This window comes from Dama dama, chromosome 9, assembly GCF_033118175.1.
Source record: "Dama dama isolate Ldn47 chromosome 9, ASM3311817v1, whole genome shotgun sequence".
Classification (NCBI taxonomy): domain Eukaryota; kingdom Metazoa; phylum Chordata; class Mammalia; order Artiodactyla; family Cervidae; genus Dama; species Dama dama.
In genome coordinates this window covers 100,461,607-100,474,588 of record NC_083689.1, presented here as the reverse complement: position 1 = coordinate 100,474,588, position 12,982 = coordinate 100,461,607, and the positions used below count along the sequence as shown (strand labels likewise).

The following is a 12,982-nucleotide window of genomic DNA, read 5'->3' as shown; positions in this document are numbered from 1 at the left end:
CTCAGCTTTCTTTATAGTCCAACACTCACATCCATACATGACTACTGGAAAAACCATAGCTTTGACTAGATGGACCCTACAGTATGATGTCAGCTTAATCGGTTGCAATTAGCCCTGATGGGAATATTTACACCACAGAAATTGGCAGGCACTACAAAAATGCAACTCTCTCTCTCCCCTAGCCAGTGTCTGCTTTAAAACATTTACCAACAGGCCAGTGAACAACACCAACATTCACTGAGCAGAATTGGATGGGTTATTTTTACTTCTTGAGCTATTAACTGCACCTGTGTGAAACAGGGATAGTAATATATCCTATAGCATCTGTTGCAGGATTTAAGTGGAACATGTGAGAGTACTTTGAAACTGTATGAAGTGAAATTAGTAATGTCACAACGATAAGAGTTGCATATTCAGTGATAAAACATGAGACTCTTGGCAAAGCCAACGTAGTGTAAGTGGATCTAGAGTTTCTTGCCCTATATCTACGCTCAACCTGACAGTGTGCCTGGCCAGATGAAAAGAAGAGTGAATTCACAGTCAAAGAATCAGGCAAAAGACTGATTCCTATAGTACACATCAAGTAACAGATAGGTACCGAATACAATGTAGAGTATTCGCCCAAGACAGTAACCCTGTTCCTTTTCACAAACTCTGAGTTCTTTATGCCTCAGATGAATTAGACTTATGAAGGTGGATAAAATATTTTCTGTACGTATACTATGAGTATACTCTGTATACTGCTGTGTACTCAGCAGAAAGAATTTTCTGTCTTCTTTTTATCACCTATTCAGTACAGAGCTCTGCATATAAAGGACACACAGAAAAAATTACTGATAAATTTGACCTCTTGAGGTTGCAAATTCCTGCTTTCATTTTAATGACACTTCAAAATACTTTAAGAAGCCTTATTCAAATCTGCATGAAAATCCCTATCCTTTGATTCAGTGTCACTGCCTTTGGCATTTTCACTGTGGTTAAATAAGTTACATATTGAAACTATGAAATCACCTTCTGGCTTCAAACACTTTTGAGAGTGCTTATGTGGAAAAGTGGGTGCTTTATACTGGTCAGCTCTTATTTACCTTTGAAAAAAACAAAGAAAACCGAGAAAGTTCCTTGCATAAAGCACATCATTATTGATACTACACTGTCAATCACCAAAACACCATGCAGTTGTTTAATTTTCCTGATGTGAACTCTATGTTGCAGATTTTCCTAAGGACTTTCTTTTCCAAGATGAAGGCTTTGTAGAAGCTAAGGAATCCTATTCTGTTTTAGCTGAAATTGAAATCATCATAGCCAGATAGATGTGGGCTTTTCATCCTCAAATTCTATGACCTTAATCTGGTGATCGAACCTCCCCAAGCCTTGGTGTCCTCATCTGTGACATACACGCACAGGTTTGTGGTGGGGGTTAAAGGAAGAAGGCTACAGATGTGGAGCTCTTAACACTGTCTCTGGCAAATTATAAATAACAAATTATTATTACTGTTGCTACCTTTTAATAAATCGCTTACTCCTGGCTTTACTCCTATCTTGCCAAATCTCATTAAATATGCTACTCTGTCCTTTTGTTTCCTCACATAAGAATTAGGTATAAGATCCATCACTTTTTGCTTCTCTGGAATAATAGAAGAATTAATTCATGGTGGACTGAATTATTCTCAATGAGTACAGTGAGAACTCAGTGAAGTGCTTTTCTTTTTAAGAAATGATCACCAACCTTAGTTTTGTGACAAGCCAAGCTATCTCAATAATCCTAAAAGGTATCATGGTTACAAGAGTTTTATGAAAAAAATAAGTTTTATGCCCTTTTAAAATTGAATCATGTTACATAGTATGCTGCAGACTGGGAATACAATGAAAGGACAATTTGAATAGTTGAAAATAAAACAGCAGTGATATTCCATTTCAGTATGCCCAGGGATGATTGCTTTGAAGTCTTAAACTTTATAATCTGAACACACATACTCTTCCTAACAATGAACTTAAATAATGACAAGCGTGGAAGACACAATCCCTGAATACAATATTCAGATATTATAAAAGAATTAGTTTAGGGGAGTGGAGTGTAGAATTGGTAAGATGCAAACATCTTCTGCAAAGACGATGAAGACGAATTCTTTTATAATGTCTGAGATTTCTGCAGACATTGTACATCCAGAAGCCACATTATTTACCTTTAACAGAATCTTCCTCTGGAGCCAAGCTCCAGGTTCGGTTGCGGGAAGGTCAGTATGAGTGGAGAAATACAGAAGATTCACTGGAACTCAGAATGCACAGGCACCCTGGGCTGTGTACTCCACCTCCCATCCCAGAGAAAATAATTTCTGGACTCTTGAATGGATATTTTGCATATAATATAATATTAAAACTGTTGGCACAGTGGGAATTCATTCTCTATCTTCAAATTCTTCTAGAAATTTTCTTGGTTGATTTCAGGAAGAATAATATTTTAAGAGGAAAAAAATATATTACTTCTAAACTTTTTGGCTTCTTTGTTTAAATATAAATACAAATTAATATTCCTTGTTTGCCAGTGTGTTGAGTGTGAGCTATCATCAGCATGTTAAATATTACTTTGAATGTAATATTTTTTGCTTTTATTTCAAAAACATGGGTTTCTGAAAACAAGCATGTATTTTGGCTCCTGAGGTGATTATTATCTAATTGATTAAGAGATAAAATGGAACCTGTTGCAGGCTTTAAAATCAAGAAGCATCTATTAAGTATGTTAGGCAGAATTTTAGAAACGGAGACCTAATTGAAATAAAAAGGTGTTTATTTGGTGTTATCTGTTAGGACTGTGGCCCAGGAGACATATATTCAAGAAACACTTGAATTGTGTCCCACAGAACTATACAATGGAGGGGGCTTATAAAGGCAAAAACCTCAAGGTTGCAGTTAGTGACATGAGTGGTAGTGGTTTAGTCACCAAGTCGTGTCCGACTTTTGCGACTCCAGGGATTGTAGCCCTCCAGGCTCCTCTGTCCATGGGATTCTCCAGGTAAGAATACTGGAATGTATTCTTCACCATCCCCTTCCCCAGGGGATCTTCCCGACCCAAGAATTGAACCCTGGTCTCCTGCATTGCAGGCAGATTTTTTACCAGCTGAGCTGAGAGGGAAGCCCCTAGTTCCATGAGTTGTTTATCAATCATTATAATCGGACCTGGCAAGAAGTAAGGGTGCTTGTTAAGTAAAGCTTGGTTGGAATCCGAAATAGTTGCGTGGTTACAGGGAGAGACCTTGAGAGCTGGAGGCTGCAGCTGGCAGATGCTGTTCGGAACACAGCTGGTGGTGAGCTTGGGCCTGGTACAGTTCAGAGACAGTTGACGTTTTCAGTGGTGCCGAGATGTGTCTGAGACCAGATCCGCAGTGACCTCTCAACTCCGTATTTTAAGCTTGTGATTACCCACTATAATATCGATTGGTCATCAAATGCATTTGCTTTGAGTATATTAAACACTAAAGAAGGTAACGGGAACAGAATGGGGAGGAGGAAGCTAGAGCTGGAACAAGAGTTTCATGCGGCTTCAGGGAGCATGCAGTTTCTCGGAGAGAGAAGATTTGAAACAGCAATCGAATCTTATAAACAGAGGAAACCCTAAAGCCATATATATGGTCAGATGGTTTTGTTTCTCAGCTAAGGAAACACACCACTGAGATGAAATGACACATCCAACCCATTTGTAGTTTCAGATTTTGCCAGGAGAAGGTAGTCTGTGGGTGTGGGATTGAAGAATGGGTTTTGTGGGCTACCTGGAAGTTCAACTACTGTTACTTACTGTTACTTACTGTCCTACTTGCAAGAGTAGGACACGACTTAGTGACTAAACCACCACCCCAACTGTGTGTCAAGCTTTACGCTATGTTCTTATGTCCTTCCTGCCTCTTTTACTCTATCCTAAAAATGTTGTGTTCCTCACTGAGTCCTGTCCGACTCTTTGCAACCCCCTGGACCGTAGCCCACCAGGCTCCTCTGTCTGTGGAATTCTCCAGGCCTGAGTACTGGAGTGGGTAGACCTTCCCTTCTCCAGGGGACCTTCCTGGCCCAAGGATCGAACCCAGATCTGCTGCACTGCAGTTATTACCATCTGAGCTATCACAATGTTATATGTTAAATAGTATTAACCAAAGTCTGAAGAAGTAAAGTAGTTTTCCCAAGGACTCATAAGCATTATATTACGGATTCACACCCATAACTTCTGACAAGAAATTTGGCCTTCTATAGCATACCAATGTCGTGAGTAAAGGCATTTCAAGTTGCGTTTGTTTGAAATAAGAACTGGGACTGATGTGTTGGAGGAAGAGTAGATTAGATACCTTGCTGGGAAGCAGTAAAATCTGTGGAAGGTTTTACGTCTATAGAAAGTTACACCGCAAATCCAGGGTGAGTTTGTTTCATACAAGACAGAGCATTAGAATAGTAAAGTAGAAAGGAAGGGAGGGAAAGGGGGATTAATAGTCTCTGAAATAAAACTGAGCTTAGCTGATAGAAAATATCCTATGTATGTCTATGAATGGTTTTAATACATATTGATTCAAAACAGCTAGGGAAACAAAAGGACCCAGCACCTTGTGGCAGTAATTATCAATTTGCCTTTGGAGTGTAGGTAATATTTTTCTTCTGCATTCATTTCAAAGAAATAGATATATGGAAACTAGATTATTTGGTGAATTGAAAACACTGAATTTTAAACTATGATATGAATTTGAAATAAAAATTAGAACAGCTTGTACTGAATTGGAGTATGAATACTTCATTATTTTATCAGTTAATTGCTTTCCATCATTTTTCCCAATTAGAGTTAAAAACTTAACAGTTTATTTCAATGAGCTGTTCACAAGAAATTTGTAGTTTTTAAATGCCAGCTTGTATATAAGTAAATACTCAACAGAGTCTTTAAAATTGTACTGTGTTCCTGGACAAATACTGAATCTTGATAGTTTGGGTTGGCCTAAACAATTTCAAGCATAACATTAGAGCTATATGAAACACTCAGCAAATTTTTACTGATTGTGTTTGGATTGGCTTCTTATGGTTTTTTTTTTGTTTGTTTTTAATTTCACAGAATGTTACTGTAATAATTATGACTTTAGTTCTTGACCTGCTTTAGAATATTTTGTTTCAATTTATCTGTTACATATTGATGCCATTTATTAAGGCCTTTTTCCCTGTGATTTCTTTCTAGAAATCAATAAGATGTTATTTATTTTCATTATTTCTCAAAAAATGTCAGTTTTTTAAAAATTATTCAAATTGTTGTAAGCCAAACATCACAAAGGTTATTTATAATATGATCTTGTAATTACACATAATGTGACCATGATGTCCCATACAAATGCTATAGTATTACATTTTCTTCTCCTATCTATTTTTCTCCCACTTTAGAAATAAGATAATTCAGCATGACCAATATACTGCCAAGTGTAGTCACTCAGTCATGTCTGACTCTGTGACCCCACGGACGGTAACTTGCCAGCCTCCTCTGTCCCTGGAATTCTCCAGGCAAGAATACTGGAGTGGGTTGCCATTCCTTTCTCCAAGGGGATCTTCCTGACCCAGGCATTGAACCTGGGTCTCCCGAATTGCAGGCAGATTCTTTACGGTCTGAGCCACCAGGGAAGCCCATATATGGCCAAACTATTTCCTGTAATTGACATTCCCTGATGGAAATGATCTTATTATTTTTTTTTTTTTTGACTGAACTTACTTCACTCACTTTAAAAATTTATAAATGCACTTTTTAAACTAACCGACTGCCTCAGCTGACATTTGTAACCACACACAAGTCATGCTCACAAAACTTTCCTGTAATAACCATTTCATCTTAGGAACACCTGCTTTCTCAGAGCTGAGAGCTGCAGGCTGTATCAAAGTTTCTTCAAAGCCTCCAGGCTGTAGTTTATGCTCCTTGCACGAAATCCTTCTGTGGTTTCTTCATGATGTTAACAGTATATGTGCTACAGGGTTTGATCATGCCTTTGGGTTTTGAGAAAATTCTTAGATGTTCTTCTCTGAAAATTCCTTAATAACCTTCTTTACTGAGAATATGCTTTCTCAAAACACTTGCGTTAACAGAAAGTTCATAACGCATTTCACGTTGCTCACCACATTCAGCACGTGCCCTTTACCCAACAAGAAAAATAAAAAATGTAAAAGGTCAATGCTGGTTCAAAGAAGGGGGAGGGGGGCGGGTAAGAAGGAAAAAAAGAAAAAGAAAAACAGGAATAATAACAGCTAAGTATATTTTCCCTGTTCTGGATGTTTGTAGTGAGGTTTGAAAGTCCAATATTTCTTTAACCAAATTAAGTGAAACAAAATTTAGGTTTTTGTATTCATTAGTGTAGATGTATTTGATCCGGCCAGGAAAACATCATAAATTACTTTCTAGAAAAGAAAAAGAAAACATTATGTAAAATCTAAGGAAAGGATTTAAGCACAGCAATGACCAGAATAGAACAATCTTACATGCATATTTGGATATCCAGTTATATATTTCCTTGAATAGAAAATAATAATAAAAACAAAAATAAAAACAAAATTTATTAAATTCATTCGTAACTGGACAACTTTTGATCTTGTGAGTTTCTGCCTTGTTCCTTCATCTGCACCATATTTCTGTCTTGTCTTTTTTTTTCCCTAACTTGCTCCGTCTGAGGTCTCCTTTTCCCAGGCTCGAGGGTTGTATTCCTTCTTCCTTTTGGTTTCTGTCCTCGGTGGGTAAGGTTGGCCCAGTGATTTGTGTTGGCTTCATGTTGGGGGTGACTTGTGCCTGCATTCTAGTGGAGGAGGTGAGTTTACCTTTTTCCCCTGCAGTGGACAGGACTGTGTGAGGTGGTATGGTTTGGGGCGTCTGTGGGAATCCCATCTCCTGATGACTGCTTCTGGGTTTTTTTCTTGCTTGTTGTTTGGGAGAGGCGTCCTGCACGGGGTGCCGTTGGCAGCTGGGTGCTAATGAGCTTTGTATGCAGGTGTAGTCCTTTGTGGAAGTTCTCACTAATTAATAGTCCCTGGGATTAGGAGTTCTCTGGCAGTGTAACTAGACAATTTTTTATATCAAAGAAAATCCGCATTCTTCCTTAACTTTGCTGCTGCTGCTGCTAAGTCGCTTTAGTCGTGTCCGACTCTGTGCGACCCCATAGACGGCAGCCCACCAGGCTCCCCCGTCCCTGGGATTCTCAAGGCAAGAACACTGGAGTGGGCTGCCATTTCCTTCTCCAATGCAGGAAAGTGAAAAGTGAAAGTGAAGTTGCTCAGTCGTGTCTGACTCTTAGCGACCCCATGGACTGCAGCCTACCAGGCTCCTCCATCCATGGGATTTTCCAGGCAAGAGTACTTAACTTTAGCTGATCCCATATAAGATCATGACTGTGGCAAGAAGGCTTTCCTGTTTGAGGTGATGATTAACTTGTGAGTGTGCATGCTTTTCAGGTGAACAGAGCTTGGCAACAAAAGTGGATCAAACATTATGGAGTATTTTATTGCCTTTTTAAAAGAATAGTATAAAATACTTCCCAGCATTGAAAAATATTTTTCTATCTAATCATATTTTAAACGGCATAAGCAGAGAACGCTTTACAAATATTTGTTACTTGTGCTATGTTGTTGTTCTTCTGTGGGTTGAGGCAGTATTCTTAATTAGCTTTAGTAAAATGTGACTTAGAAATTGGAGTTGAATAAGTCAGTATAGTACAGGCAAAGCATTTATGTTTGGATTTTTAATTGAAATATGAAAGATTTTGAAAACCTGTAGGCATAGTTTCAAATCCTCTTTTTCTGAAAAAATTGCTTAATCACTGCCCAATTACTATGGCTTTTGCAGTCATGTTTAACCCTTTCTGTGAAGATTCTACTCTGCAGGTTCTATAAATGTTTTCTTCTAGTTCTTTTTAATACAAGATTCCCCAGTAATATATACTCACATTCCAGGTCCCTTGGCTATTCATGTGACCTCAAAATAAGCAAGAAAATAAAGGATAAGAAAGATAAAATAAATGCATTCAATTTTCTAAATGCATGAGAAATATATTACTTCTTCAGCAATTTTTTAATGTCACTTATACAGTTACTTTTCACATTTCATTTGCTTTATACATAGTATGCTTGCTATAGGTTATATTGAATGCTTCTCTAACTTCTTCTCTTGTGTGTATGTTTTTTCTTCCCAGTTACTGGCTGACAAACAAAGTCCCCATCAAAAGGCCCAGCACAGGTCTACTCATGTATACACTTGCCACGAGATTCTGTGATGAAATTCACCTGTATGGATTCTGGCCATTCCCTAAGGATTTGAATGGGAAAGCTGTCAAATATCATTACTATGATGACTTAAAATATAGATACTTTTCCAATGCAAGTCCTCATAGAATGCCGTTAGAATTCAAAACGTTAAATGTGCTACATAATAGAGGAGCTCTGAAACTGACAACAGGAAAGTGCATAAAGCAATAAAGCACACCTGAAACATACAGACAGACTGAATATGCACTTCTTTTCTGAAGATGCTTCCTAAGATTTGAAAAACAGGATCCAATATAAGACTGGGTTGCAGCATCCACCACTTACCTGAAAGGTGATTAAAGGACATTCATGAGAAATCCACTACCAGCTGACGAAATACCTGCAAAGTGCTCTAAAAATTAAGTATTTTGACTTCAAGGGTCCTTAGTAAGTGCCACTTCCACTCAGAACACAGTTTGAATGTATAATCAGTAGTGTTTACAAGATCCAACAATGCACTCGTCATGAGTTAACGAAGCAAAAACGTTCATCACTGTTGGGCTGGCACTGCAACGCCAAGCATGAGAAGAGGAAGCCGGGAACACCACTCAGCCCTTGGGGAAACCGAACTGTCCTGTCAGCAGAAACCACGATGGAAACAGTTTGAGCAGGGAAATCCGTGAGGTCAAACAACTCAAGGAAATGCCTTCAGTCAGGACTCTGAGTCTGATCATGATGAACTTCATGTTTTGTTTCTGTTCTTGTTTGCCTTCTGGAGTCTCTTTTTGTTTGGGTATTCGGGGTGCTTTGAAATCCTTTCTGAGATAAATATGAATGAGATAAGTAACCTTTAAGTGATCGTTTTTAAAGTTCTTATATTTTTAAACAGGTATCACACAATAACTTTGTAAAAAAAGGTTTTTTTTGCACAACCGTAAACTTCCCAGTTTTTTTTCCAATGGTGTAGAAAAAGTGAAAGTGAAGTCGCTCAGTCGTGTCCGACTCTTTGTGACTCCATGGACTGTAGCCTACCAGGCTTCTTCATCCATGGGATTTTCCAGGAAGGGTACTGGAGTGGGTCGCTATTTCCTTCTCCAGGAATGGTGTAGAAGGTACCAGCTAAACTGTATCACTCAGCAATCTTGAGCCATTCTAAAGGAAAGACAAACTCTGTGTCATCTGAGATGGTAAAATTAGCAGGAAAAAAAAAATACTTTTGGTACCAAAGATTATACTGATGTGTCTACACGAGAAACCAATCTCCTTTCATGAAAATAACATATTAGTATATTAGGATTCTACTAATGTAAAAATTGTCTTTAGGTATTTTAAATTTTCCAAACTCAAACTTCATTTTTGTTTGAAAGGAGATTCCACGGCTTTTACATTTCATAATGATTTTGTGGAAGCATTTTGCCCATTAGAGTAAATGTTTGACTGGTAGGTCTGAAATGTGACTTCCAGTTCTTTGATACCCCACTTGTTAATTCAGATGGAAAGACTGACTTGCTCTGTAGATGACTGTTAAAATTTCTTCATGCAAAAATGATTAATAGAGTGCTGTTTTCATCACAGACATAATTTTAAGAGGTTTAACAATGAGACTGTATGTCAGTATTTTGAACTTCAGATTAATTAAATTGACCAATATTTTTTCTATAGTTAAATTTATTCACATCATCACATTAATGTGTTTTTAGAGAAGCACATGAAATTATTAATAAAGTGACTTTTGAAAATTTTAACATATAACAGAATTGACCAACAGGCCAATTTCTGGTAATTACTACGCTGGTAGGTAATTCTGATGGTAAATTGTTTCTTTAGAAAGCAGAAGTGCTATGTTCCCACTTCTACTCTTGCCCTAAAACAAAATAGATTACTTCTTGTTTCTTAGGGAAGGCAATCATGAAAAGAAGAAATAGTATGAGGGATATATATGTTTTGTTTCTTGGAGAAGAAGGCCTGAAAAAGAATAAATAGCATAAAGAATATACATATATATATATATATGTTATCAAAAAAAGGATAGTCATAGTAATACAGTTCTCAATATATTAATAATATGTGGTATTCTTTTTAAAAATATGATAGAACCTTGGGATACAGAAGATTATATTTTCTGAGAATTTATGTGTCTCTAATAAAACAAAATAGAATCCACAAAGGAGATACATAGCTAAAAATTGATAGAATATAACGTAATTTATCACTGAACCTCTTATTATTGGAAGTTTTTAAAGGATTAAGTCCATATTTTGAATGTAGACTTGAAAAGTCTGATATACCCAACTAATCAAAAGTAGGTGATTACTTAATTTGGACTTGCAAACAAGCTGTTTGAGTAGTCTTAAATTTAAATTCAATAAAAATTTTGAAGTCACAAGTCAATTCTTTTAGATAAGATACATCTCAGAACTCATTGAAGGTAAAAAGTGGCATCAAGGTACCTTGCCATTTTGACTGTGCTTTCAACTCTGTTTAGACAATTTTAAGGCCACAGCAAAAGCATCCCAGACATTCACTGTTCCATGCATTGATGTTTATCTCATAAATGCATTGAGTAGTGCCTTTTTAGCTTCACATTGCTTTGTTACCTTATGCTTTATGTTCTCTAAATACGTTGCCCAGTTCTGAAAATTCTCAGCATATAAAAAGGGCTTCAGTATCGACTGAGACTACTTTTGTTCATCTCAGGGAACTTTCAATACTCAAGAATGAATTCAATTAAAGGCGTTTAGTATTCAAAGAAGACAGCCTGTACAAGACCAGTCCATTCCCTATTGTAGCGCTTTCCATCTCCCCTCCCCATTCACCATCCACTGTGGCCTTCTTACAGGGGTGGGGCAGGGAGACTACTGAAGGCTGAAGGCAAGAATAAGAAAAAGAATTCAGATCCAACCAATCGGGGCAAAAGCGATCATGATGATATCAAATTATAAGTACATACTTGAAATATTTGAGTGTTTTTTTTTTCTTCTGAGACTATGTTCACAGCTTTAATATTTTATTTCCTTTTCATGATTTAAACCTGTACCTGGCAATACTCAGGCAGCTGACTGTGAAACACTCCTGTCCCTTCGAGAACATGGTTGTACTGTGCTGTTGACATGAAGAGGCCATGGAAACATTTTCATCATTATTACCCAGCCTGTTCTATACTTAATATTGAGTTGCTGGAATAAAAAATAATAAATCAGTAACAGATTTTTCTGGGCAGATCTGATGATTGAGCCCACAGGACTGATGAAATAACTGGAAGTTTTTCTGTCTGAAAGAAGGTGCTAGGCATTCAAATGTGTTTATGTATTGTATATGAAATGAAATGTATATCAGTTGCTAATGGGAATTTCTACATATATGCTTACAGAAGCAATTTATTTAAATAATGCTGTAGGTAGTGTACATACCAACTAGTTATTAAGCTACTACGCAGGAAGAGGGTGAACAAAGTAATTTATTTCTGATTGAGCCAGTTAGTCATAATACACACAGTGTGGTATTTGGTTCATAAAAGAGTTGTTTTATGTGGTTATTGTTGGGAGTATCTATAATTGTGGAAGGGGTGTAGGAAGAGTTATGTATAGTTAGTTGTGACCTCTACCAGTTTGAGAGTTTCCCCATCAGACATGATCAATATACCAATGTTTGACAAGTTGAGTGAGAGAGGGTTATCGTTCCTATTTGTTGAAAGAAAATCCAAATAAAGCCCACCTAGAAATAGATATTTTATTACATATGTGCTATAGATATATCTACATAGTACAAATAGACGTGTGATGCATATATACAATGCTATATATGTGTGTCTGTGTGTATACACAGAGTCTGTAATATACACACACTGGATTTGTGTTACGCTTATGTCTTCAGGGTTTGCACTGTGAAGCACTCTGGAGATAAGACCTCTTTAGAATAAAGAAGTTCTTTTGAAACTTCAGTTGCTAACCTGCTTTAAAGGGATCTACTTTATAACTGAATTCTATGTTGTTCATACCTAGAGTTATAATGAGGGTCTAGTATATCCAAATCTTTAAAAAAATTTAAAAAAAAAAGTCTTCAAGCTGGCAATGTATTTGAATTGCAGTTTTCAGATTGTGGCTCCAGAACCATTGTCTCCGCATTTAAGTAGCACCTTTTAATAATTACTGTTTCTTTGTGTAGGCAAAAGCACAAGAGTTTCAAATGTATATAGCAGGGGGAAAAAAAAGGAGTTTACAGAGATAGTACTGCTGCACAGAATAATTGCTACTGTTTCTTCTATCATTTGTGGAATTGAAAGATGAGGTTTATTCTGTCAAGTTCATTCTGTTCGACACTGTTTCCCTTTTGTTTATGTATAGCAGTCGGGTGTTATTGTTTTATCATTTGTAAAACTGTAAAATAAATTAAACCCCCCTTTTTTTTTTCATCTTTCTCTTATCTCTTATATCTACAAGGTCTATTCCACTTTGCACGTCAACCTAAGATGATACCAGCTTTAACAAGCTTTACCTAGGGTTCCTGGTTCCCCTCCCCGTCAGCCCCAGCAATTTGCGGTTTAGCCAATCATTTCTTTAAAGTGTATTCAGAGCAATATGGACGATATCAAAACCCTCATGGATATCCGGAAATCCTGAACAGTTTTGTGTGTGTGTGGTGCATTGTGTTTGTAGTTGAGGGAATGGAGTGTTATATAAGCTACAGTCATTTATATCCAATTTGTACTCCCAGTGACTGGTGTCAGTGAGTCACTCCAGCTTCATGGCTGAAG

General features: G+C 37.1%; 1 protein-coding gene across 1 annotated transcript in view; it reads left to right on the top strand.

The window, feature by feature from the left end:
• Positions 1–12,638, top strand: part of ST8SIA4 (ST8 alpha-N-acetyl-neuraminide alpha-2,8-sialyltransferase 4) — a 99,012-nt gene extending 86,374 nt beyond the window's left edge. The window contains exon 5 of the mRNA XM_061152079.1: positions 8,178–12,638. Within this exon, the coding sequence (XP_061008062.1) occupies positions 8,178–8,460 (283 nt within the window). The 3' untranslated portion in view covers positions 8,461–12,638. The remainder of the gene's footprint in view (positions 1–8,177) is intronic.
• Positions 12,639–12,982: the final 344 nt, after the last annotated feature.